The following is a 24,714-nucleotide window of genomic DNA, read 5'->3' as shown; positions in this document are numbered from 1 at the left end:
CAAAACAATGCTTTATTAGATTTAGCTCTTTCCCTTTCTCTGCCTGTCTTTTCATTTAACAGCCATTTTTTGAGAGTCACTGTGAGAGAAAATGCTTCTTCTATAATACAGTCTCAAAGCTAGAGTGCCCCAGGGACAGAGACGGTGGGAAAATGGAATACAAATGCTCTGAGGCTAAAAAGATGGTGATTTTGAATCACAGGGGTCTTTCTAGAACTCAGAACGTGACCTTCACCTTGTAGCATCTCTTTAACTCAGGCTGGCTGTGAAATTTCAGTTAAGTTACACAGTGAATTTAGTAGCACAGGAGGTGATGGCCTTTGGCTTTTTCTCTCCCCCAAGTCCAGACACTGGTTACTTCTGCTCACCTTTACTTCCCTCCCAGGGTCAGTGCTTTATTAGGCTGGGGATTGTAGTTGCAGATACCATTCTCCAGTTTGAGTAGGCTGAGCTCCTTCCAAGACTTCTCCCAGGTTAGCTTTCACCTCCAACTCATCAGCTCTTGCCTTCATGCTGGTTCTCTTGCTAACTTCTGAAACTCTTTCTCATCACCTGATTCCAAGTCCCATTCATGTTCTGATTGTTGTTCAAGGAGAAGCAGGCCTTCAAGGATAGGTTTATATGAGGGGAAAAAGTGAGGGCTAGGGAAAGAAGAAAAACCACAAAAACAGTTTGTCACACAAGGGGGAAGTCCTCCTCTGTCCTTTGGAAGAATGTGCTGGAGAAAAAAATAAGTTTGGAGACAGGAAACATAGAGGTGAGGTGGGGTGGAAAGTGGGTGATGGAAAAAGCAAACATGGAAGTCAGAAAAATCCCTATGATTATAATTCTCCATGTGAGAACTGTCCTTGTGATTTATAAGCATTCGTCAATGATCCATCAGCTTCTTGTCAGCCAGGGGAGCGGACTACTACATTTCCTTCACCTGAGATGGATCTGTTTGATAATATGTGCTCCTTCAACTTGCAGCTGCTAAAGTCTCCTATTTCACATTTGAATCCACAAAGTACATTTAAAAAAATTAAGGAGCTTCCCTGGTGGCGCAGTGGTTGAGAGTACGCCTGCCGATGCGGGGGATGCGGGTTCGTGTCCCGGTCCGGGAGGATCCCGCATGCCGCGGGGTGGCTGGGCCCGTGAGCCATGGCCGCTGAGCCTGCACGTCCGGAGCCTGTGTTCCGCAACGGGAGAGGCCACAACAGTGAGAGGCCCGCGTACCGAAAAAAAAAAAAAAATTAAGACCTGTTTTGTTCCTTATATTTATCTGCCTTTGTTTCTTTTATGTCTACCTCTACCATAAAAGCAATGTAGACAGCAGAGCCCTTTTCTAATGGTAGTTCTGATACACAGTCTCATTGTCTTGTTTATTTACTTACATACTTACTTTATGTTAACTCTGTTAGTTATCATACATGCCATATCTATCAATTGTCATATCTTAGAAGGCATAAATTTGATCCAAATTATGTCTAAATGCATGTAATGGTGAGTCGTATTATAACTTGTTTCTGTTCCAATGATAATGTTTACGTAATTCTGTATATAGTAAGGCTATAAAGTAAGGGGCTGGCTTTTCAAATGAGACTTCTGCAAAATAGTCTCCTGACTTTATAGCCATCCATGCCTCATACACCAGAATGTTCATCCTAAGTGCATTATAATTTATTGTAAGCACTTTTATTTCTCCTTACTGATGGAGTGAGACAAAGAGTAAACCCTTTGTGGTACAAAGCACATTTTTTTCCTTCGAGAACTTAGCATATTTTTTATATTTACTTTGTAATGACTCAGAAGGCAACAACATTTTCTTTAAATAGCTGTGGAGTTGTTTTTAATTGCATAGTAAATGAAATTTTTAACTAGAAATCGGAGCCAGGATCCCAAGACTAATTTTATTCTTTCAAAGGTACAACTTAAAGGCAGGTTTTTCTCCTAAATGAGAAAGATTTTTCACAGAGAACAGAGACTCATAGCAAGAATCGAAACAAAAGCAAGCGTTCAAATTACTTCTCATCCTCACTCAACCAAGTGGGGAGGAAAGAGGAGAATCCCCAGTTCAAAGGAGAGCAAAGGGGTGTAGATTCTTGCTACTTCAGTGAGAGTATAACTACCATTCAGGCACTGAGAAGGAGGAATGAGCCTTGTTCTTGCAACTGGGGGTCCACCTAGCATAGAGTATGCTTCATCTAATCTAGGAGGAACCCAGATTCTGCCCAACAGATCTTAGCAGATCACAAAGTATAGCAGGGACCCGCTGTTGTCCTCTGTCCAGGCTACCCTGAAGAGAGAGTGTGGGTTCTGTCTGATCACGAGTGGCGAGGCATTTAAGACCTGAGCTCCCTAGGCACATGTATGCCACAAATGCTCTAAGAATGTTCCGGAGATGGCATTAGAGCTGCAGTTTACATGGCTGCACTGTGAATGCTGCATCACTATCCTGCTTTCAATTGCTTATGGGCTTTAGAGGACCACCTATTGCCCAGAGGGACCAGACACAAGAGAACCTAGGCCCCTAAAAGGTGGTTTCCCTTGACATACCTGTTATTAAACAAGAAATTGAATTAGACAACAATATCTGGAGATTGCTGAATTTAGCCCCCAAATGGGATTTTTACAGAACAAATGTCCAAGATTCAAATTATGAAAAGTAATGGGCACAAAAATTTATTAGGCTCTTCCAAAGCTCACTGGGTACTCTTAATACTTTAGCCTGTTTAATAATCACAATCATATGATAAGTAGTAATTATTCTTGTTTTGCTGAAGAAAAACACTGAAGCTCTTCAGTAATTGTGGACCCACTTAGGGCCAGGCACTGCTCTATATGTTTAAAATTAACCCATTTAAACATTACAACTGGGTAGTTGAATGAAAATGAAGTTTTCATTTTGCAAATGAGAAAACCCAGGCCCAGAGAGGTTAAGCAAGTGTCCCAAGATCACAGAGCAAGTATGTGATGGAGCTAGAATGCAGAGCAGGAAACTGGCTTCTCAGCCTAAACTTGTAACCACCCACCATGCTACATTTCTCGCTAAGCAACTTGCCTAAAGCTATTAAACTGCAGAATTCATGGCTTTTCCACCCCACCACTGACAAGAAAATGAGGAATCTTGAGTTATGGTGTGATTAGGGTGTTGAGTTATTTTCTAAAGGGACCAAGACTCTTCAAAAGAACCTAGAAGAGCCGTTTCCAAACTCTTATAAATACTCCTGGGACTGATCGGAACTCCAGCTGTGACTGGGCTAGAAATCAGTTTTCTCCTGGTCCCAGTTTCAAATTTTCCTTTTAGAATTTTTGTCTTTCTCTTTTCTTTGTAAATGTAGAGATGATACAGTTGATGTGGCAACCAGAGAAGCACAGATTGTCCTAGAATTGACCTTTGAGATGTACTTAACTCTTAATTTGGTAGTTCTGCTTCTCCTCTACTTGCCCCTCTCCTCACCTGCACCATCTGCATGGAATATGTGTTTATGCTCCTTCAAGAATATGAACCTGAAAATACAGTAATACATACATCATACATATGCATATATGAGAATGCATATATAGCTGGACAAGGTGCTCCCTAGTGATAATAAGAGACAAAAAGCCTGTCTGGGGAGTACTTTTTTTTTTGTTGTTGTTGCGGTACGCGGGCCTCTCACTGTTGTGGCCTCTCCCGTTGCGGAGCACAGGCTCCGGACGCGCAGGCTCAGTGCCCATGGCTCACGGGCCCAGCCGCTCCGCGGCATGTGGGATCTTCCTGGACCGGGGCACGAACCCGTGTCCCCTGCATCGGCAGGCGGACTCTCAACCACTGTGCCATCAGGGAAGCCCTAGGGAGTACTTTTTATTCCACGAATGACACAGACTGTCCTGGCTTTACTGTTTGCCACTGTGGATTTTTTGGTTTTTGGTTTTTTTGCTCGTATAGATGATGAATTATTCTAACAGGTAGTAACCCGGTCTCAGAAAGGGTGCTTTGTCCGTATAGCACATGCAAATAACTAATGCAAATTGAGAATTTAAAGAAATACATGGTTGATCTGATACATATTTAGTGGATGTCATTCTATACAGAGATAAAGTTTTTGAATAATTTGAATAAATCACTATTTTCCTTATAGCCATCCCTGTATATGACTATTTCCTTTTTATCTACCATATTCTACCATGGGAGGGTATAAGCATAGATATTGTTTTACATCTTATGAAATGTTTCAATGTACATCACGTCATTTTATTCATAGAACTATGCTAAGATTTGTTCTGAGAGGATGGGGAAAGTATCATTAGCCTCATTTTATTTATGAAAAAACTAAGATACAGAAAGACTAAATGACTTACCTGTTTTCCAACAGGAAATAGACTGAAGGTCAGAACCAAAGTCAGTTACCTTCAGGAACTAAACAGTGTATGTCTTTTACCCTAACATGCCATCAATACTATGCAGATTACGGAATCATAGTGACCAGCAATAGATTCCCATGAATCGGATTCCTGTGCCTTACTACCTCTGTGTTCTCGCCTTTTTGAACATCCATCACTACTGTGTGTACATATATACGTGTGCATCAGGGGCTTGTACATGAATGTATACAAAGGACCGATGGTGGGGGAGATTATCCTATCATATAGATGCTTTCATTGTTAAATGGTGTTAATTGGACTAAAATTCAGGATGAATCTAGGAAAATAAACCATCATGAACCTAGGATCAGTTTCTACCTAAAGAAGTTTAAGAGAGCAGACATGCACAGGGCTAAGAGAACGAGGCCAAGAGAACAGGCAATGGTCAAAGCCAGAAGTCAAGTCTGAAAAGAAGTAGAGATGGGATCAAGGCAGCTAGAAAACTGAAACTTCTGCTTGCAGGAAAGGGAAGCAGGAGTGCCTGAGGGTCAGCAGTGAAGCCCCACAATTCTCTTATTTCTTTCTGAGTTTAATCTTAGAACATGGTAATAAAGGAGAGACGATCCAAAATGTTTGATGATTCAAAATTCTTTAAATTTGGCTTTTAACTAATTTGGTGTTTTTTTAATGTGTTTGCATATGTGTTGCTAGACTTAATTATACTTAAAATAATATGATTAAGTCAGACTAACGACTTTTGACTCAGGAGAATTTGGGATATTTCTGATTATTTACTGCATCCTCTGCTTAGAACGTTTCCTGATGCCACGCTTTAATGCCGGGAATGCACCGCATTAATTTCCAGATCAAGTGTCTTTCCTTCTAGAGGGAAATGAGTCTATGTTAGTTTTGTTGATTCACTAAGGGTTTTATTTGTAGGGTTAAAGTTATAAAGCAAAAAGCCTCAAAATAACGGGTCAATGAACTCCTGAAGACTTCCTTCCCATCCATATCTTGAATCAATCCACATCTTACAAAAGAGAGAGGATCACAAATGTGAAAGAAATAGTAAAAGTTAATTTAAAAAAATAGCTTTTCTATGAATAAAGGCTAATTATTTCCTTAAAAAGTCAAATTTGCCCCAACTGAGTTGTTTGTCCCTTACCTGTCCTAAGTATTACTCACCCATTTTTATACATGGGGAAAAAACCCAGAACACTAAGGTTAAATGATTTCTCCAGCATTAATTTAGGAAGGAAGGAAGTTATAGCTTTCTCCTGTACTATTAACAATGTACAAGAGTATAGTGTTATATAATTCAGATTCTAAAACACAACAAAGGGGCATGATTCATTGACTACTAACTTACAGACAGGGTACCAGTAGACTTCATTGCAGTGTCTGTGTCATGAACTTATAATTCAAGGGCTTTGCTGGTGGCAATTGAGTGCTTATAAATTAAGAAACATATGCTTATGAAAAAACAGTATTTCACTGTAGATGTTTGACATGTGCTTCCAGATACTTAAACCAAGAGACCAAGGTCTCACTCGGGGTTTTCAACTTCAAACCTGCCAACATTTTGAATGGGATATGTCTTTGTTGTTGGGCTGTCCTTTGCATTGTAGGATGTTTAGCAGCATCCTTGGCCTCTACCCACCAGATGCCAGTAGCAACCTCCCATTTCCAGTTGTGACATTCAAAAAATGTCTTCAGATATTGCCAAATAGCATCCGGAAGTACAGATTGCCCCCAGTTGAGACACCAGTCATCTAACTGTTCTTTCTTAATTGAAGAAACAAATCTCTCACGCATCCAGTTACACTTTCCCCAGTCCTTATAATTAAAAAGTATGAAGATAGATAGCTGGTGAGAAACTAAGCAAAATGTATTTATTTGTTATTCGTGAATAAATACCAGATTATACTCTTAAGAAGCAGAGGAAAGTTTGGATAAATTCTAATACTAACTTGTTCCATTTTTAGCAGCCAGTAATGCTTGTTAAAAATGAGATAAAAAAAAAAAAAAAAAAAAAATGAGATGTATCTAGTAGCAGTTGAACAGGATTAATATCTGTTAGCTGTGTATCACTTACATCAAGGATGCGCTGTCAGTAAGTATGCGATTAAGCTATCTATTGGTACACACCAAATTTAGCATTTCTTTTAAGCCTTCAATTATATTAACCATTCTGGAAGCATAATCCCCAGACTTAATGCAGTATGAGTGGAATTGTCAATGTACATATTTGTATAAGTGTGCATATACTTGGTGTAAAGTACTCACTGAGATCCGATGCTTGGGATGTTTATGGGTGCATTGATTTTTTGTGACCGTTTTATGGATTCAGATATACTGAACAGGGAAGTTAGAAGTCTGTTTGCTTGACTTTCCTGTTATGTTTTTAAAGCTGATTTTTAAAGAAAAATCATAGCTTCATGGTTAAGGTAAGTAACCCACCTGATATTTGTGGGTTCATGATTAAAGTGGGCAACTCACTAAATGTTTATCTAGTGCTTTACACGTCTTTTCACTGTTTTTCATGTGTGATATAGATTATTTAATTCCCAGGAATAATCTTTCTTCACTGGGAAGAATTTTTTCTCTCCTTTGATTTCATGTTAATGTCACACTCAATAATTGTCTTTAAATCTTCCTTATGTGTCTTATAATTTTAATCATTACTTAAGAAAAGTTAAAACGGTTATCACCTATCCTGCACCTATTAGATAATTAACAAATATTTGATAATTGATCTAATAGTAGTTTGTTAAATTCAGTTGATTTATTCCACATTTCAGCGAGTGCCTACTGTGAACACGGTGGGTTATGCTGTTGGCCCCATTAAGGTTCCATAGGTGAATTTTTGAGGGTCACTCTCACTAATAAACTTATGAGGAAAGATAAGTACAGATAACTGATTCAGTGTGGAGTACAAGGGGCTCATAAGAAGGAGCCAAGTAAAAGGATGGGACACTAATCAGAGGAGATTTCCTGGAGAGGTGACACTTTGTATTATATCCCCATGTCCTCAGCTGCCTGCCAGAAATCCCACCTAGAGTGGACGGTCATTCTCTGCCCTCTCCTCTTGGCACCAACACCGACTCTCTTTACCGTGTAGTCCTTTCTAAATCCTGGAATGATTTGCCTACCCTGTGCTCCTGAAGGAAAGCTCGGGATTCTGTTAAATCCAAACAACACATAACAATACAGATTTTAAAAATGTATCTCTTTATCCTTTCCCTGCTTTGGCCAAAGCTGACCTTGAAGATAAAGTCACTAGGTATTTAGTTTTGAACTAGAATGTCTGGTACTGAAGCAGCGTTGTGGGTGAGGGATAATTCATTACCGTGTTATGATGGTGGGGCATGAGAATTCTCATCGACTCCACAGGCATGCCTAATGCGCGTTTAAGCCGCTTACCTTCTAGATGCAAGCTCCTGATGCTTATGGGCCAGTCAGTGCATGCTGGAACCTGGGTCTGCCTTTAGTCATCATTTCCTCATTTTTGAATACCTAGGCAGCTGTGACTACCCTATATGACTGGTTGTTTTCATTTAACAAACAAAAGTGCTACACTTTTGTGTAATTGAGACTATACTTTGACCATCTTTTTTCTTATGTGCACTTCTTATGGTTTAAAATAGTTGCCACCTTAAGTCAAGATTTAAACATTTTTAACGTTAAAGTAATTCTGAAATTTTGAGACTTTTTGCTCAGTATGAATGTTCTAGCCATGTTGTAGAAAGATTATTTTCTAGTTTATATAGTTTATACTCTGAACTATTAACTACTTTAAAAAAGAGCCTTTAAATATCTGGAGGAATGGTTTCCTTTTGAAAAATACTACATTGTGCTCTGGTGCTTGGAGTTGGCTAATTGTGTTGAGTTAGCAAAAAGTGTGACTGTATGTGTGTATGTATATATTCTAGGGTACCTTTCACTTATTTGGAAGTAAAAGAGAAATTACAAAAAATAAATATGAATGAAACACAATGTAAAATAAGATGTCATGTAGATTATCACAGCAAAATTTCCACATTACGTATTGTTTTGGTACATGCATTTTTATGGGTCTGACAATTTTGCTGAAATAGTCAATTGCTTCTTTACATAAGATAGTCCTGAACTCTCTCAGAGAATAGCTCCGAATAATGATCTATGTGATAATTACAACTTTTCCAGAGACAAAAATTGCTAAAGTGTCCAAACGACCCTAAAGATTCAACTTAGAAACTCTACCTTATACTGATAAGGAAATTTGCCCAGTTCATTAGTGGATGCCGTAAGGAGTTGGGACGGGAGGTGGAATATAGGTAACCATATGTCCTATTTCTGCATATATGACACTATTAGTTTATGTGACAGGCATTTACCAGGGTCTATTTTACAGCAGATTAGTGTTTAGAGGTACCATAATGAATAAGACAAAATCTCTCTTTATTTGATATATAGGCTATATTTATGTAAAATATATTACATTTTTTTCAGGATGAACATGTTAGAGCCTTATTCCAGGCTAACCAGCATTCAAGGTTCACCTCTGTGCACTAGCATACCTAGTTACTGCTGTGTTGTGCTGTGTAGATGGTAAAAAAAATGCAAGGATAAACGTGATAGAAGACTTAAAATGCTTTTACGGAGAGAAATTTCCATTTTCTCAGTAGAAAAGAAAAACGTAGGAGACCTACATCAACAACTTTATTTATGATCTAGAAGAAGACAGCAAATAATCTATGAATTGACTCATAACTGGGTCTAAGTTGAGAAGTGCCACAGATACCACCAAGGACAGAGACATGATGCCACCAAAGAATAGAAGAGGAAAAGTAAAATTGAGTCTGGAGAGAAGCCGCAAGCATCCGTAAAGTTAGCTTTGCCCTCCTATTTAGAGGAGTTTTAAATTATCAAACATAATTAATCTCAATAATATCTGCATGGTAGAAAAACACATATTGGAGATACTAAACGATACCTTAATCCACCTATGTTTTTGAAAAGAAATAGGTGGAGAAGAAAAGAAAGACCTTTATATCATGGCACCCAAGTAATTAAATAAAATTCTCATGTTTACTAAAATATGCAATTCACCCAAAAATAATGGAATAAGAAGGCCTTTTGTACCATGGGTGAGGTATTTTTAAAAGATTCGTCATTTCTCCTTCTTCTAAGAGAGATGAGTTGGCCTCTATGTCTTTACAGTGGTCAGCCCCGTGGATCATGCATCAACTTCCTGTGCATGCATGACTGTTTAGACCTGAGAGGAAACTTGGATTGGACTTGGTTTGGAAAATACAGGGGAACATGGAGTTTTGATTGTTCTGTTGTCATGCTCCTGGCTCCTTCTGTCCATCCCTCATGCCCCAGAGTACTGAGCAGCTGGCTGTGCAGCTGTGAACAGGGTCTGAGATAATCTCCCCGTGAGGCATACATAAATCTTGCCAAAGGGATACAAAGAGAAGTTTTTTGCTTGATTTTTCCATTTCCAGATTCTTGCTAGAATTGAAGGAGTATGGTTTTCTCCATTAAACCCTTTTAGGTTTCTAAAATAAGTAGTTATTCAAATAAATATTTTTTTCCTTCATGTCTCTTGGAATAAGAACTACAAAATTAGTTTTTCCATCCACCATAAAAGATTGAATTCATTCTATTGCGCTAGAAATGCTGGTAGCAAGCTGTCTTGCCAGCAGGCAACCTACTGCCCTCAGCAGATGGAACCAGACTTAGGCAAGATGATACTAGCTTTGATTTTCTTGATACAATTCCTATCTACTTCCCCTTGGACCTGCTCACACGCTTCTCACTCCTGGGAGTGGGCATTCCAAACTTGGAAGGATCAGAAGCAAGTTCTGAAATTCAGTCTAATTGCTACAATGGTGGGGCATAACTTGAATCTACCATCACATAAGCCTTTAGGAAATACTAATGAAAGAATAAATGCAGTTCCAAACTGAGTACATATGCCACATGATCAATTGTCTAATTCTCAAAGTTATTTAAACAAATGGAGTTCTGTGAGAATGACCTTCTCCTAGACAAGAAGAAGATAACCCAGTGGGAAGTCAATATCCATTTAACTCTATTTTCCTGCATTACTCGTACTGATTATTGCCACACTGGGTATAATATATAATGGCATCCATCCATTGGATGGTAATTAGATCTTAAAGGAGAAATAGCGACAGTATTTAGGACTCTAAGAAATGGCATAGCCAGGATTCATCCTGCACATAGTTATTTCTCTTGATTGGCCCTGTTGAATCAAATTGCATGGAGAATGAATGTAGATCCGTGTATGGCTAAGGCTCTAATGTTGTTATTCTACTTTACCAGGTGTGTTGTAGAAGATAAGAACTCGAAGGTGGCCTGGTTGAACCGTTCTGGCATCATTTTTGCTGGGCACGACAAGTGGTCTCTGGACCCCCGGGTTGAGCTGGAGAAACGCCATTCTCTGGAATACAGCCTCCGAATCCAGAAGGTGGATGTCTACGATGAGGGTTCCTACACTTGCTCAGTGCAGACACAGCATGAGCCCAAGACCTCCCAAGTTTACTTGATCGTGCAAGGTAAGACAAAATAAGAAAAATGTGGTAAAGGAGAGGTGAGGCAGAAAATAATCATAACATACAAATACTCGAATAATCCTTTCTGAAATAAAAGAATACTTCCAAATGCGTTACGGCACTTCAGTATGTATTTTCTCTCCAAAAGGATAGACTTCAAATGAGAGAACTAAGGAGGATATAGAAAGAGAAGTCTTGCCACCGTGAGCCAATATCCTTGGTGAGAATATTTTCTTTTCGCCCTGAGTGTGAAAACACACAGCAAAGGCCACAGCTGTGTCCACAGGGACACAAGAACACACAGACTGCTCAGAACCATGTGAAGTGCGCCTTATTATACTGTTAGGTACTGGATGCTTTTGCTGAAGATTTGATTTTTATCTGTCCTCAGTCTAAAGAATATCACTAATTATCTGTTTTAATGATGGTAAATGTTATTTGGAAAAATAAAAATTTCCAGAGGCCTTGACATCCTTTCAGCTGACTAGCTTTCTTTGTAGTTTATACCTCCATTTAATGGCAAGTTATTTGTGAGCAAGTGCAGTGATGGGGATCTGCAAAGTCATCAGGGATAATCTGCTTCCAGATTGGGGTTTCCAAGGGCACATCTGAGTCATGGTTTTACAGGATGAAAATCCTAAATGGCATATGCAAGCCCCCAAACTATAGCTCTCTTGGGTCCCTTTCCCCATAATAGCAGAATGAGAACAAAGCTGATCAGCTGTACAATTTTATTGCAAGTGGAGTCAAACTACCAGCAGTTTCAATGCATCTATCAGGAAGGATCTCAGCACTAACAAATATTAGGGCTGTGTTAATGTATTCTTGATTTATAATTTTATGTAAATTTAATGCAAATTAGGCATGGCCCTAGGGCTCCTGTCAAGATTCCAATGCAGTCAGTTGTATGGCAAAGTTTGGCTGTAGCTTCTATTAATGTGTTACGGAATTGATTATTGCAGCATTTAAATTATTGCTCTCCCAACTCCTCTGATTAATAGATTGAAACTGTTTGTTTGCTCTTTAGTTCTTCTCGGTCCTTGTTAAACGTTTCTTGTATTTTCTCCATTCTATTTCCAAGATTTTGGATCATCCTTACTATCATTACTCAGAATTCTTTTTCAGGTCGACTGCCAATTTCCTCTTCATTTGCTAGGTCTGGTGGGTCTTTGCCTTGCTCCTTCATCTGCTGTGTGTCTCTCTGTCTTCTCATTTTGCTTAACTTACTGTGTTTGGGGTCTCCTTTTCGCAGGCTGCAGGTTTGTAGTTCCCGTTGTTTTCGGTGTCTGTCCCCAGGGGCTAAGGTTGGTTCAGTGGGTTGTGTAGGCTTCCTGGTGGAGCGGACTAGTGCCTGTGTTCTGGTGGATGAGGCTGGATCTTGTCTTTATGGTGGGCAGGTCCACGTCTGGTGGTGTATTTTAGGGTGTCTGTGGCCTTATTATGATTTTAGGCAGCCTCTCTGCTAATGGAAACTGGAGCAAAATACATCAGAGACTGTCTGGTGCAGTGGCGGTTTAGTCATGTGAGCGCTATCTTGGTACATTTGCAATGGCTGACAGCTTCATTTTATTGCTTGTAAAAGGCATGTCTAGGGCTTCCCTGGTGGCGCAGTGGTTGGGAGTCCACCTGCCGATGCAGGGGACACGGGTTCGTGCCCCGGTCCGGGAAGATCCCACATGCCGCAGAGTGGCTGGGCCCGTCCGCTGAGCCTGTGCGTCCGGAGCTTGTGCTCCGCAACGGAAGAGGCCACAACAGTGAGAGGCCCACGTACCACACACACACAAAAAAAGGCATGTCTACTGACTTGCAAAGTTCCTATCACAGTCAAAGCATAGAATGCTTTCCTTGTAGTTTAGTGGAGAGCACTTGAGTTTCTTAATAAGAGACACCAGGGTTTGGATATCAGGCAGCCCATTTAAGTGTGTAAACATAACTACTGATGTGTACATATGTAAATGGATTAATTTATCAGCTCCCTCAAAACACAAGCACACACACACACACACACACATTCACACACACCTCAAAACAAAAGAAGTTATATCTCATTTAATGGCAGAGGGAAGGGAGATAACTAGTTTACTTAAGGCCCCTTACCTTCACAGGCTTTAATATTATTGGAAAGCTACTAGAGAATGTGTATTGTCCTATATTGAATAGCACTGGGCAATCTGAGTATTACATTCCTTGGTTTCTAGATGAGGAAACAGAAGTTAATTAGATTTACGTTAGTGGCTACAGATCACACAGAGAGTTCAGGGAGCAGTTTGGAGCCAAGCAGACCAGGAATCAAATTTGAAGCACTTTCTACTGGAATGGAAATTTTTTTGCTATGACTTTTTAAGAACTACCAGATTTATATTTGTCTGAGCTCTTAGCGCCAAATGCCCAAAGCCCTTCCTCCTGTTTTCTTATGCATGTAGCACTTTTATAGCTACAAACACAGCCGTCTTGAGAGTTAGAGCTAGAACTAGGTTAGATCATACTGCTTATACCTTCATACCATGTCAGCACAAGTGAAATTAACTTAAATGTAACTTAATATTAAGTTATTAAATTTAACTAAATATTAAGGGATGGAGAAGGACCTATAAAATACCAGGTACTGTTCATTCATTATTTCGTTTGATTCTAATAATATTATTATTAAGTGGGTGTTAATAACTTTATTGTAAATGTGAAAAAGCTTGAAATTCAGAAATCATAAGGAGTGTCCAAGGCTGCCTGTTGGCTTAGGAAAGAGTTTCAAACCCATATCTGTTTGATTCAAGATATTATAGTGTTTTCTTTTTAACCATATTGCTTTAAAAGAAAAAAAGGGTGATAGGTTGTCTCCTCCTTAAGCCTGAGTTAGGAAGGGGGATTTTTTGGACAATTATATGGATTCTGGCATTTGATATTTCATGCCAGATGGCTGATTCGCTTCCCCTTAGGACAGCCAACTTCGTGATTATGTCAGTTGGTCCACCCCTTCATGCTGCTTGTTCACACTGCTTCCTACTCTGTGCCTCAACTCTACGTGTTTTCACCACATCAAAGATGCTGCCATTCTTCTTTCCTCCAATTCCACAGCACCTTCCTTCAGAATATAAGGGTCTTTTGAATTTTTCAAGTTCTTCCTGGCTCACCATACATGGTTTCTGCAACTCCCACTTAACTAGTCATTAAATAAATACTGTATTCTTTTTCTTTGCCCATTGGTGAGGCCACCTTTAGCTCAAAGATGCTGTGAGATATTCCTGCAGTTAAGAAAGCAGGCTTCAAATCTCGGTTTTCCTTCTTGCTACTTAAATAAATTTGGGGGTAAACCACTTGATTTCTCTAAGGCTCCGTTTTGTCCTATGTAAAATAGAGATAAAATTAAAATTTTAAACCCTCCTTAATGAATTGTAAGGATTAAATTACATGATTATGTAAGCCCCTAGCCTAGTGTCTGGAGATCATGAGTTCTCACCCAATAAGATGATGATGGTGATGATGGTGATGGTGATGGTGATGGTGGTGGTGTTGATGGTGATGGTGATGGTGGTGGTGGTGTTGATGTTGATGATGATGATAACCACTGTGAACAACCACGCTGCTGCTGCTGCTGCTTGAGTATCTCTCATGAGGCTCGCTTTTGCCCGAGGTGCTACCCAGAGTCTAACAACTCCTTCCACCCATTGCCTGTTACCCTTGCAGAAGGCTCTTTTAGCTGTTATTCAGGTCCCTGTCCAGGCCATTTTCTTCAGTTGTCCTCTTGCTTAGCATCCAGTCTTTCGCTTTACTTCTTTAGGATTTTAAAGGGCTTCTTCTTAGACCAGCATCACCTTTAAGTTTTTAGCTACATTTATTAAGGATGTCCGAGGACAACATGCAGCATGCATCAGCAACACATAGAGGGTTTTTGTAAAATTCCATTTTAGATTTGGTGGCTCTCCCCCATCCCAGAATTTCTGACTAAGTAGCTCTGGGGGTAGGGCCTGATAATTTGCACTTCTAACACATTCCCAGCCGATACTGATGCTGCTGCGGCAGGGACCATACTTAGAGAACCACTACTTTAAAAGAAGTATGTACCTTAAGAATATCTGGGGGAATAATCCTGCATAATTTCATTCAATTTCAGGTAGTGTTAAGTGTTACACCCGCCAATATTCCTAAAACTAATCTTCTTGGGCATGAGACAGGAAAGGTAGATTGATAAATACCTTAACTTTCACGATAACATCTTAGGCCCTCTACGGCTTCTTACCTAGCCTAGTCCCGTGGAAAGAAAATCGCCTGTCCCCAAACTGTTAATTTTCAGGTATCAAAGCTGAAAAAAAAGGTTGAGACATGAAACTTCTCTAGACTTCCAAAATCTCAAATTTATAAATGTTTAGGTGTTTGTCTCCCACGTTTCTCCTGCATCCCATTTCCCCTGGAAGCTTACTTTCCTTTTTACATATTCCCACCACATTAGTGACTTTTCAACATCTCCAATATTTTCTCTCTTATTTTGGTGACTATTTTTCAGAGAGAAAGTAAGTTTTTTTTTCTTTTTATCAGTTCAAGAGGATCATTACACACAAAGTAACCTGTGTTGAAATAAATATGCTGCATGGTCCGCTAAACTCAATCTTTAGCTGAATGACATCTCCAAACATCTGCCTCACGAGGAACACAGGTGAAAGTTCTGCATCAGCAAATACACAAATCAATAATGACCTTTGGGATCACTTGTGATTAGCGATAGTAACTGTTGCATCTGTGGAAGCCAAGTCTATTCAAATATACACATTCATTTGAGATACTTAATAAGTGATGAGACCCATTTCTAAAGTCAGATATTTTGGTTCCTACACCACCTCCTTTACAGATTCTAAACTCAAAGACTGAGAAAACATTACCCTTAACTTCAATAAAATAAACAGATTCCTCTGGCATCTTTCCCATTAATAATGTCCATTTCTTCTCCATAGGTTACCCTCCAATGATGGCCTTTTTTTTCTGATCATGCCACAGATGGAGGCACTTGTGTTAAGGCAATATTTCTTTTCATCTGATCCTTACATAAACTGCAAAAAAAGTCAACAGTTTGGTGTATTATACTTTTCAAAATGCCGATTCCTGAGAACCACTTTCAGAACAATTGAATCAGAAGCCTTAGGAATGCAGCCAGAATTTGTGAATACATTATGCTCTGCAAGCGATTCAGATACACGTGGAAAAACCAAGAACTACTGTTCTAGAAATCTAAGCAATCAATGACGGATTTGATGCTGCCTGCCTGCTCATTTTCCCATATGACATGGCATCAAATTATATCTAAAACTCTGCAAAGCAGGTACTAGGGCCTTGTAATAGAAGAATTAAAAGTAAAATAAAATAAACCTGTGTACTCATTGAAAACAGAGATTAATCTCAGCTTCCTGAGCCCTGGGGGAAGTGGCTCCAATATTCTTTTTACCTGTAACAATAAGAATCTCCATGTGTAAAAAAAATAAATAAATGGTAGAATTCACCTGTTGGGGGAAAAAGAATCTCCATGTGTATGTGAATACAGTGGGCATCCTGTCATGATGATATTTTTTTTAATGTGAGTCTTATTTTTAAATATCTCATTTACCATACCTTACAACATTTATCATATTTTCAATTTATTTATTATATTGTTCTTGAGTCTGGTACCCATACTAGAGTGGTAATTTCCATGTTGAGTCTTTTGCTCTCTTTTAATGAAGCCCGATATTTTTTTTAATGTGAATCTTATTTTTAAATATCTCATTTACCATACCTTACAACATTTATCATATTTTCAATTTATTTATTATATTGTTCTTGAGTCTGGTACCCATACTAGAGTGGTAATTTCCATGTTGAGTCTTTTGCTCTCTTTTAATGAAGCCCGATATTTTTTTTAATGTGAATCTTATTTTTAAATATCTCATTTACCATACCTTACAACATTTATCATATTTTCAATTTATTTATTATATTGTTCTTGAGTCTGGTACCCATACTAGAGTGGTAATTTCCATGTTGAGTCTTTTGCTCTCTTTTAATGAAGCCCGATATTTTTTTTAATGTGAATCTTATTTTTAAATATCTCATTTACCATACCTTACAACATTTATCATATTTTCAATTTATTTATTATATTGTTCTTGAGTCTGGTACCCATACTAGAGTGGTAATTTCCATGTTGAGTCTTTTGCTCTCTTTTAATGCTATTCTAATTTGGTTAACAATTGTTTTCAAAACGGCCTAACCTGCATATACTAAAATTGGAGATAATTTTTTTCAAAGCGTTTTGGAGTTTTTGAAATGCATTTCTTAGTTAATAGTTAAATTTCACTATAATAGTAAATAGACTCCCAGAAATTTTTCTCATCACTATGACTCCAATCACACACATGGATTGTGAGAATCTCTCCGTTGCTTGTAGGGAACTGTATTGCGTAATTACCTTAATTAAACCAATATAACTATGCGAAAAAAATATGAAAGTCGACTTTAAGACCAGACACGACACATTAGGTCTTTCTTTTCAAATTCCGACACTTAAAACACCACATTTCCTGTATCTCATTAATCCTGTCATATTCATATTGGCTTACAGTTGTCTGTAGATTCCTTCTTAATTAATCTCTTTCTTCTTTCCTTCTTTCATAATTTCCTTTGTTCTCCCTTCCCTTCCATCCTTCTTCTTTTCCTTCCTTAATTAGCATCATGTTGCATTGATTATTTTTTCAATAACTTGACATTGCCTACAAAATTTCATACCAAATGTTTGCCACTGCACTCCAATTCAACTTAGCCTGGAGCTCTATACATGTTTTAAACGTTCTAATGAAATAAAGAATTCAAAACCTTCTTTAGTTAGATTTTATCTGAGGGTTAATTCTGTTGATTATTGAGAATCTTACTGATTACCTGGAATTTTCATTTGGATTTTATGTGCTGAAGTCTACTAATTCTCCTGCTCTTCAGCTTAATTTTTCAGACAGTAGCCTCTTGATTGGCTGTTAATAGGTCAGGTTCAGACTTTAAGGACATCACTATCCACATCAGCAGTCAGACAGCCGATGTAATGGGAAGAAGTGAAACTTTGGGGCTAAAATATTTGAGAATATTACCTCATGTAGTTTTAATTTGATAGTCCTCCTGTAGGAAGGACTTCAAGTCTTGTCTAAATCAAGCCCACTCACTCATAATTAATTGCAGTCTCCAAGCTCTGTATATGTATGTATCTGCAGTCCACCTTTTAGTTATTAAAATAAATCCACTATTAACATCCATATACTTTCTGCTCTAACCTACATTTTGTCTTTCTTGAAGATGAGAAAAATAAGAGAAGACAGACAAAGTTATTTTAGTACCCAGAGCTGGCTCAGTGTAAAAACACAGACTCCATGAATGGAAGACACAGACCAATGAATGTTCAGCTGCATTCAAAGATTCAGTATATTCTTGAATCATTATACCAATAAGGATTTTAATACTTTCTGGTCAGAATTTTGATGGTGATTAGGAAGAATTTGGGAGTGGGCATTTATTCTGTATTGGATCTGCATCTGCTAGATAGTTGAGCTACATCCAGTCTATGCCACAGTTATTTTTACTTATATTTACATGATATCTATGTGGCTACTCACAGATGTGCTAGTTTTTACACAGACATTTTACCTATTAAGATAAGGAAAGCTACTCTTTCAAATATTTTCAAATAGTACTGTAAGCTACCATAAATTATCATCATCTATAGCATTTATGTTTGCTATACATTACCAAAAGGAACCCCCCCAAAACAAAAAGCAAAACAAAAAACCCTGTGTACTCTTAAAAATCTTAAAGGCAATTTTTTGAATTCATATATCTAAAAGTCAAGAAAGATGGCATATATATATTTTTTTTTTTTTCAATATACGGGTACTTTCATCATTTTCAGTTTGCTATAAAGAGGTAACATATTTTTGGACAATGAGATGATTTTTCTTTAAAATTTGTCAAATCCTAGGTCTGCCTCAGTGACAGATAAAATATGCAAAAGACAATAAGTCCCCCTTCCTTCTTTTTGGTGAAAAAACTATTATGCAAGCTGGAGTACAGTGGGAAAGCAGCCCCAACCTGCACCAGGATCTATCCAAGGAGGGTTTCTAAGGGGATACAACCACTACAGTGCCCAGGGACCACAAAAGAAGGGCATCTGAGTGGGGAGGCAGTCGTGGAGGGCTAGGACCTTGGCTACATTTAAGAGAGTTGAGCAAGTTAGTAAATATATTGAGGATAATGATAACCGGTTTCTTATTATTGGAGAAAAGAAGTATAAATATGGAAAAGGGAAAGCTAAAATGAGCCCTGTGGTGTTGGATTGAAACTGGAGTTATAAGTGTTTATTCATTGAATTTTAATAGAAGATGGATACCTAGAAAGAAAGAAATATAGATTAAATGTGTATGTATATTTCCTAGCTTCACACATTGAGAGCACTTACACACTAGTAGCAATGAGCATACCTATCCTCCAGATGTTGGTTTTAAAATATCACTCTCTACGAAAAGGAACAAGTGCTACTAGAAGAGATAGATGATTCCAGGGCTGGGGTGAGGAAGGAACAATGTGAGTTTGGAGCATCCTTTGTGCCAGAAAGTAAGGTAGTCCTCAAAGAAAAATAAGGTATGTCCAGAGTACACAGAAACCAACTTGAAATGGACTTCCACTGACCAATTCGGGGACAATTTGGGTATTGAAATAAATGATAGCAATACATTATAATATTGATAGTAATAGAAATTAAACGATAGTTATTAAATAAAGAGAATATAAAACTCTTCCTTATAATAGAATTTCAACTAATAAATGTAGAAGGAATGATGGAATTGAAAATTATTTGGCAATAATTGCAGAAATAATTCATTCAGGCAAGAAACATCAATGGATTCTAAAACTAGTAGGTAAAAGTGAAATGAGGACTGAGATTTTTACATAATCTCTAAGTAGCTCCCCACAAAGTATTCATTACAAATTGCAAAGGGAAAAAAAGAATTAAAGAGGCTAAAATGTAGAGAAATCTAGCTGACATCAAAGTTAACATTACAAGTAATGGGACAAATTGGCATCATGTGCCAAACGATAGGATACAATGAGCAGAATACAGCATCACTTCTGTGATATTTCTATCAAAACCTGAGTCTAAGCATAAGAAAACATTGGGCACACCCAAATGGAAGGACGTTCTATAGAAAGACTGGCCTGTAATCTTCATAAATGTCAAGGTCATGAAATTCAGAAGAGACAGAAGAAATGCCCTAGTTTATCATAATATGATACTGGATATAATATGTTATCTTAAACTGGATCATTTTGCTAGGAAAGACTTTATTGGGACAATTGAGAAAACTTGAACAGAGCCTCTGGGTGAAGAGTATATGGGACTTTGTATTGATCCTGTAATTTTTCTGCAAATTTGAAATAAATTTAAAATAAAACTAAAAACAGACACAGTAATAGTTAAGGTGAGTATCAGGATTAAATATTAGTGAATAAAATTCAAAATTATATTAAATATTATCTAATCAAGCAGGATTTTTTCTAAGCATAATTCCTTATAAAGAAATATATGAATAAAATATATTACATCAAACAAAGGAGAAAAATCATGAGATAATCCCAATAACCAACAAAAATGCATATGATATAATTCAACCAGTCTCTATTCTCGATTTTATTAAATACTCACAAATTTCGTGAACTAATTATAGAGGATGTCTTTTTTTATTTCTTTTTGCGGTACGCGGGCCTCTCACTGTTGTGGCCTCTCCCGTTGCGGAGCACAGGCTCCGGACGCGCAGGCTCAGCGGCCTTGGCTCATGGGCCCAGCCGCTCCGCGGCATGTGGGATCTTCCCGGACCGGAGCACGAACCCGCGTCCCCTGCATCGGCAGGTGGACTCTCAACCACTGCGCCACCAGGGAAGCCCCGAGAATGTCTTTTTTAACATGGGAAAAAGATGGGTAGCCTCAACAGCAATTAATTCAGGAATAAGGCAGGAATACCAACAATCATTATTATTATTTAACATTATTCTGGAGGTTCTGCTTAATGCAATGGGACAAGAAAATAAAAAGATTTAGTTGTAACTAACACAACATTGTAAAGCAACCATATTCCAATAAAACTTAATTTAAAAAAATAAAATAAAGCTAATCTGCAGAAAGAATATAAAAAGATTTAGTTGTGGGAAAGGAGAAAAGAAACTTAACTATTTTTCCAGCTAAAGTGATTACTAACTTAAGAAAACACTCATAAATTAATGACCAAAAATATTAGCACTAATAGCAGTTTGATAAGTTGTACAGTTATCTGAAGAAACATGTAAAATCAATAGTTTTTATTTTTGCTTATAATAAGCACTTACAAAATATACTATAAAATGCCCATTTAGAAAGCTTTAATGGTATAAAGCATTTAAGAATAAATTAAATAAACAATATGGAGAACCTAAAAGCAGAGATTGATATCACTTTACTTGGCAGGAAAGGGCTTTTTTTGTTTCTTTTGTTTTTGTTTTTTGGTCTGTTTTGTTTTTGTTGTTGCTTTAATGGAAAGAAAATACTTCATTCTTGAATGGCAACACAAATAATATGAAGACAACAATTTTCCCCCAGATAAATATAATTGTTTTTATATATCTAAAAATTACTTTGAGGGATTTTTGATTGAAATTATGCTAAGTTTATCAAATTAATTATAAAGAATAAGTGAGCATAAATAGCCAATACACTTTTTAAAATTGTTTTATTGGGGGCAGGAAGACTTCTAACCTACTTCTAGGTACTAACAGATTTTGTAAAGCTAAACTTATCAAAAGCTGTGTATTTTTGATTTAAGAATGACCAAGTCTGTGGATATAAATGAAATGCATAAAACACTACCACATATACCATACATTAGATCCAGGTTTTTTTTAAATCATGGAGAAAGTGTGATTATTCAACAGATGGTTTTGAATAATTAAAGAAAAAATAAAATTATATTTTTACTGAACAACCACTCATGTAAATTAATACCAGATCCCTTAAAGATTTAAAAACAGAAAATAAAGGAAAAGGAAAACTGACACTTTTATAACTCCCTGTTGAGAGTGTAAATTAGTGAAAACTTTGCATAGGGGAATGTAGGGATGTCTGTCAAATAAAGGAAAAGCCTAAAAGAGCCATCAATAAATATGTATCTGAACAGAGTGAGGAAAGCTTTCTCAACATAAAAACAAGTAAAAAAAAGCATAAAGAAAAAATAAATAAATACATATATAAATATCTAAAATTAAGAGGAGGGGTAAAGCAATTTAAAAACAAAATATGTAACAGATAAAACGTTCATGTCATTGGTATATGAATAGATTTCAACAGATCAATAAAGAGGAAAAAAAATCAATATGGAAAATATGACTAAAATTTGTTGAAGGACATAAATAGGCAATTTACAAAAGGATCCTTGAAAATAGCAAACATCTGGAAAACCTCACTAATAATCAAGGAAATGTAAAGTAAGACAGTAATAAATTATTATTTTTAAACCAATAATATTGGGAAAGTGTTAATAGAATGTGGCTAACCAGAATTAGCAAGTCAGTAGGAAAACTGACACTTTTATATTTACCTGTTGAGATTGTAAATTAGTAGAAACTTTGCTAGGGTAATGTAGTGATGTCTATCAAAATTTTTAACTATATTTGTATCATTTGACCTAGTAATTCCATATCCGTGAATGTGTAGAAAGAAAATCCTCTGAAACACAAACACGGATTTTTGTACAAAGTGGTCATCACAGAACTATTTGGTTGGCCAAAAAGTTCGTTTGGGATTGCCATGTTATGGAAAACCCGAACGAACTTTTTGGCCAACCCAATATTTTAAAATAAATTCTGGAAAACACCTGAAATACTCAGATTAAGGAATGAGGAAGTAAAATTGGGGTCATTTCATAAGAAGAAACACTATCATAATGGACATGAGAATGACTGCCCAACATTCAAACCTCTTCCCTGTGATTAGGAATTTCCCTCCTTTCAGTACTGTTGGAATGCAGACATTACCACCCAGAGTAAAAACTGAAATGAAATTCAAATACCCTCAAAACAGGGGCTTGGTAATGAGATCCAGGCCTTGAAACTCCACTGCACCTGCCCCAGGCTCAGAATTATTAATAGACATTATTGATACAAGAAACGCAGGACCAAAGAGAATCTGTTTAGGCAATTGGTGGCATCCACAGTGAGTTTATCTAGGAATGGCCATATCACTAATGTTTCACTAAGGCCTGGATCTAGGGCCATGTTGTTGGTGGTGAGAGCTGTGTCACCTCATGTTTACATTCACCAGCAGTCATGCCCCCGGCCCCATAAAACTTTTTGGGCATGATTCTGGTTTCGCACACTTCCGAGTTGCAATGACAGGCACAAGACAGCCAGAGGTGTTTTCTGTTTTTTCCAACTAAAAATTCTGATTTATGCATCTAAGCAGCTATTAACTATCATACTTTATAAGACATGATTTATAAAACATTTTATTATACAATAAACATATTTGCAATGTATGGTTAATTGAAGTGGCAGGTTACAAAACAGTATAATCTATAACCTCAGTTTTATAAACTATAATAAATATACAACTGCATATGCATTCATACATCCATTGGAAAAGAAGATAGAATTAAATATACCAAAATAGTTTTTACATTAATTTTTCGAATGTTGTTTTTTTTTTGCTGTACATGGGCCTCTCACTGTTGTGGCCTCTCCCGTTGCGGAGCACAGGCTCCGGACGCGTAGGCTCAGCGGCCATGGCTCATGGGCCCAGCCGCTCCGCGGCATGTGGGATCTTCCCGGACCGGGGCACGAACCCGTGTCCCCTGCATCGGCAGGCGGACTCTCGACCACTGCGCCACCAGGGAAGCCCTCGAATGTTGTTTTTATAGGTAAAATTATATTATTTAGTTTTCAAATTTTATTGTGTGAGTACATGCATTATATCTGGAAAATCGTTATATAATAAATTAAAATAATAAATTCATGATTATTGGAAGGACAGGCTTTCATAAAATTTTTTAGAGAGCAAAATTTCTCTTCGGCAACTTCTGGTGCCATTTTATTTTCCTTTTTATTTATTTTTTCTCCTTCAACCCTCCATTATTCTCTCACCTAAGTGTTCTTCAATCTTTTCTTTTTTCTATGGTGGAAGCAGTCGTAAAATCATTATTCTAAAATGATAAGGCCTTAATTTCTTACACCTTGCAAAGATATATTCTGTCTAAAAGAGATACAAAGATAATGCTACACACACACACACACACACACACACACCAATTACAAAGTGTTGGGGAGGAGGAAAAAAGACAGATTTTGTGTGAGAAGGACTTTGTCAATTTCCTCAGATCAAGAAAGTTGTAGCATAAACATTTTCCTGCATAAAATTTCTAAGTCCCATCCTGATTTCAAAACAAAACATAACAAAAACAAAACAAAACAAAACAAAAACCCTTCTATCTGGATTTCCTGGATGCCACTTTAATGGTGTACTTGTTTCATTTTCCTGTTTCCCCAGGCTGGAGTCCACAGTCTGGCATTTCGGTGGCCTCCTTACTGGCACCCTAAATTCCAGTCTATTTGATCTTATCTTGTCTTAACCTCTCCAGCCCCTACTGATGAGTAACTTCCATATTCCTTTTCTCCCTCTCATCTAAAGGTGTATAGGGAATGGGATGTTATAACATTTAATTGAGTATGCTACAAAGTCACGCTAACCTCAGCTGATTCTTCATGTTTTTTGGAAATCCCTCCATACATTACTTGCTGATTTTCA

The 24,714-nt window shown here is 37.4% G+C and overlaps 1 protein-coding gene across 1 annotated transcript in view; it reads left to right on the top strand.

The window, feature by feature from the left end:
* Window positions 1–6,428: 6,428 nt before the first annotated feature.
* LSAMP (limbic system associated membrane protein) overlaps window positions 6,429–24,714 on the top strand; it is a 284,128-nt gene continuing 265,842 nt past the window's right edge. The window contains exons 1-2 of the mRNA XM_024764389.1: window positions 6,429–6,439; window positions 10,660–10,892. Coding sequence (XP_024620157.1) covers window positions 6,429–6,439; window positions 10,660–10,892 — 244 coding nt within the window. The remainder of the gene's footprint in view (window positions 6,440–10,659; window positions 10,893–24,714) is intronic.

The sequence above is a fragment of the Neophocaena asiaeorientalis genome, unplaced genomic scaffold (genome assembly GCF_003031525.2).
Source record: "Neophocaena asiaeorientalis asiaeorientalis breed wild unplaced genomic scaffold, Neophocaena_asiaeorientalis_V1.1 scaffold393, whole genome shotgun sequence".
Lineage (NCBI taxonomy): Eukaryota > Metazoa > Chordata > Mammalia > Artiodactyla > Phocoenidae > Neophocaena > Neophocaena asiaeorientalis.
Note: the sequence above shows the minus strand (reverse complement) of the source record. Positions and strands in the feature narration are given on the sequence as shown.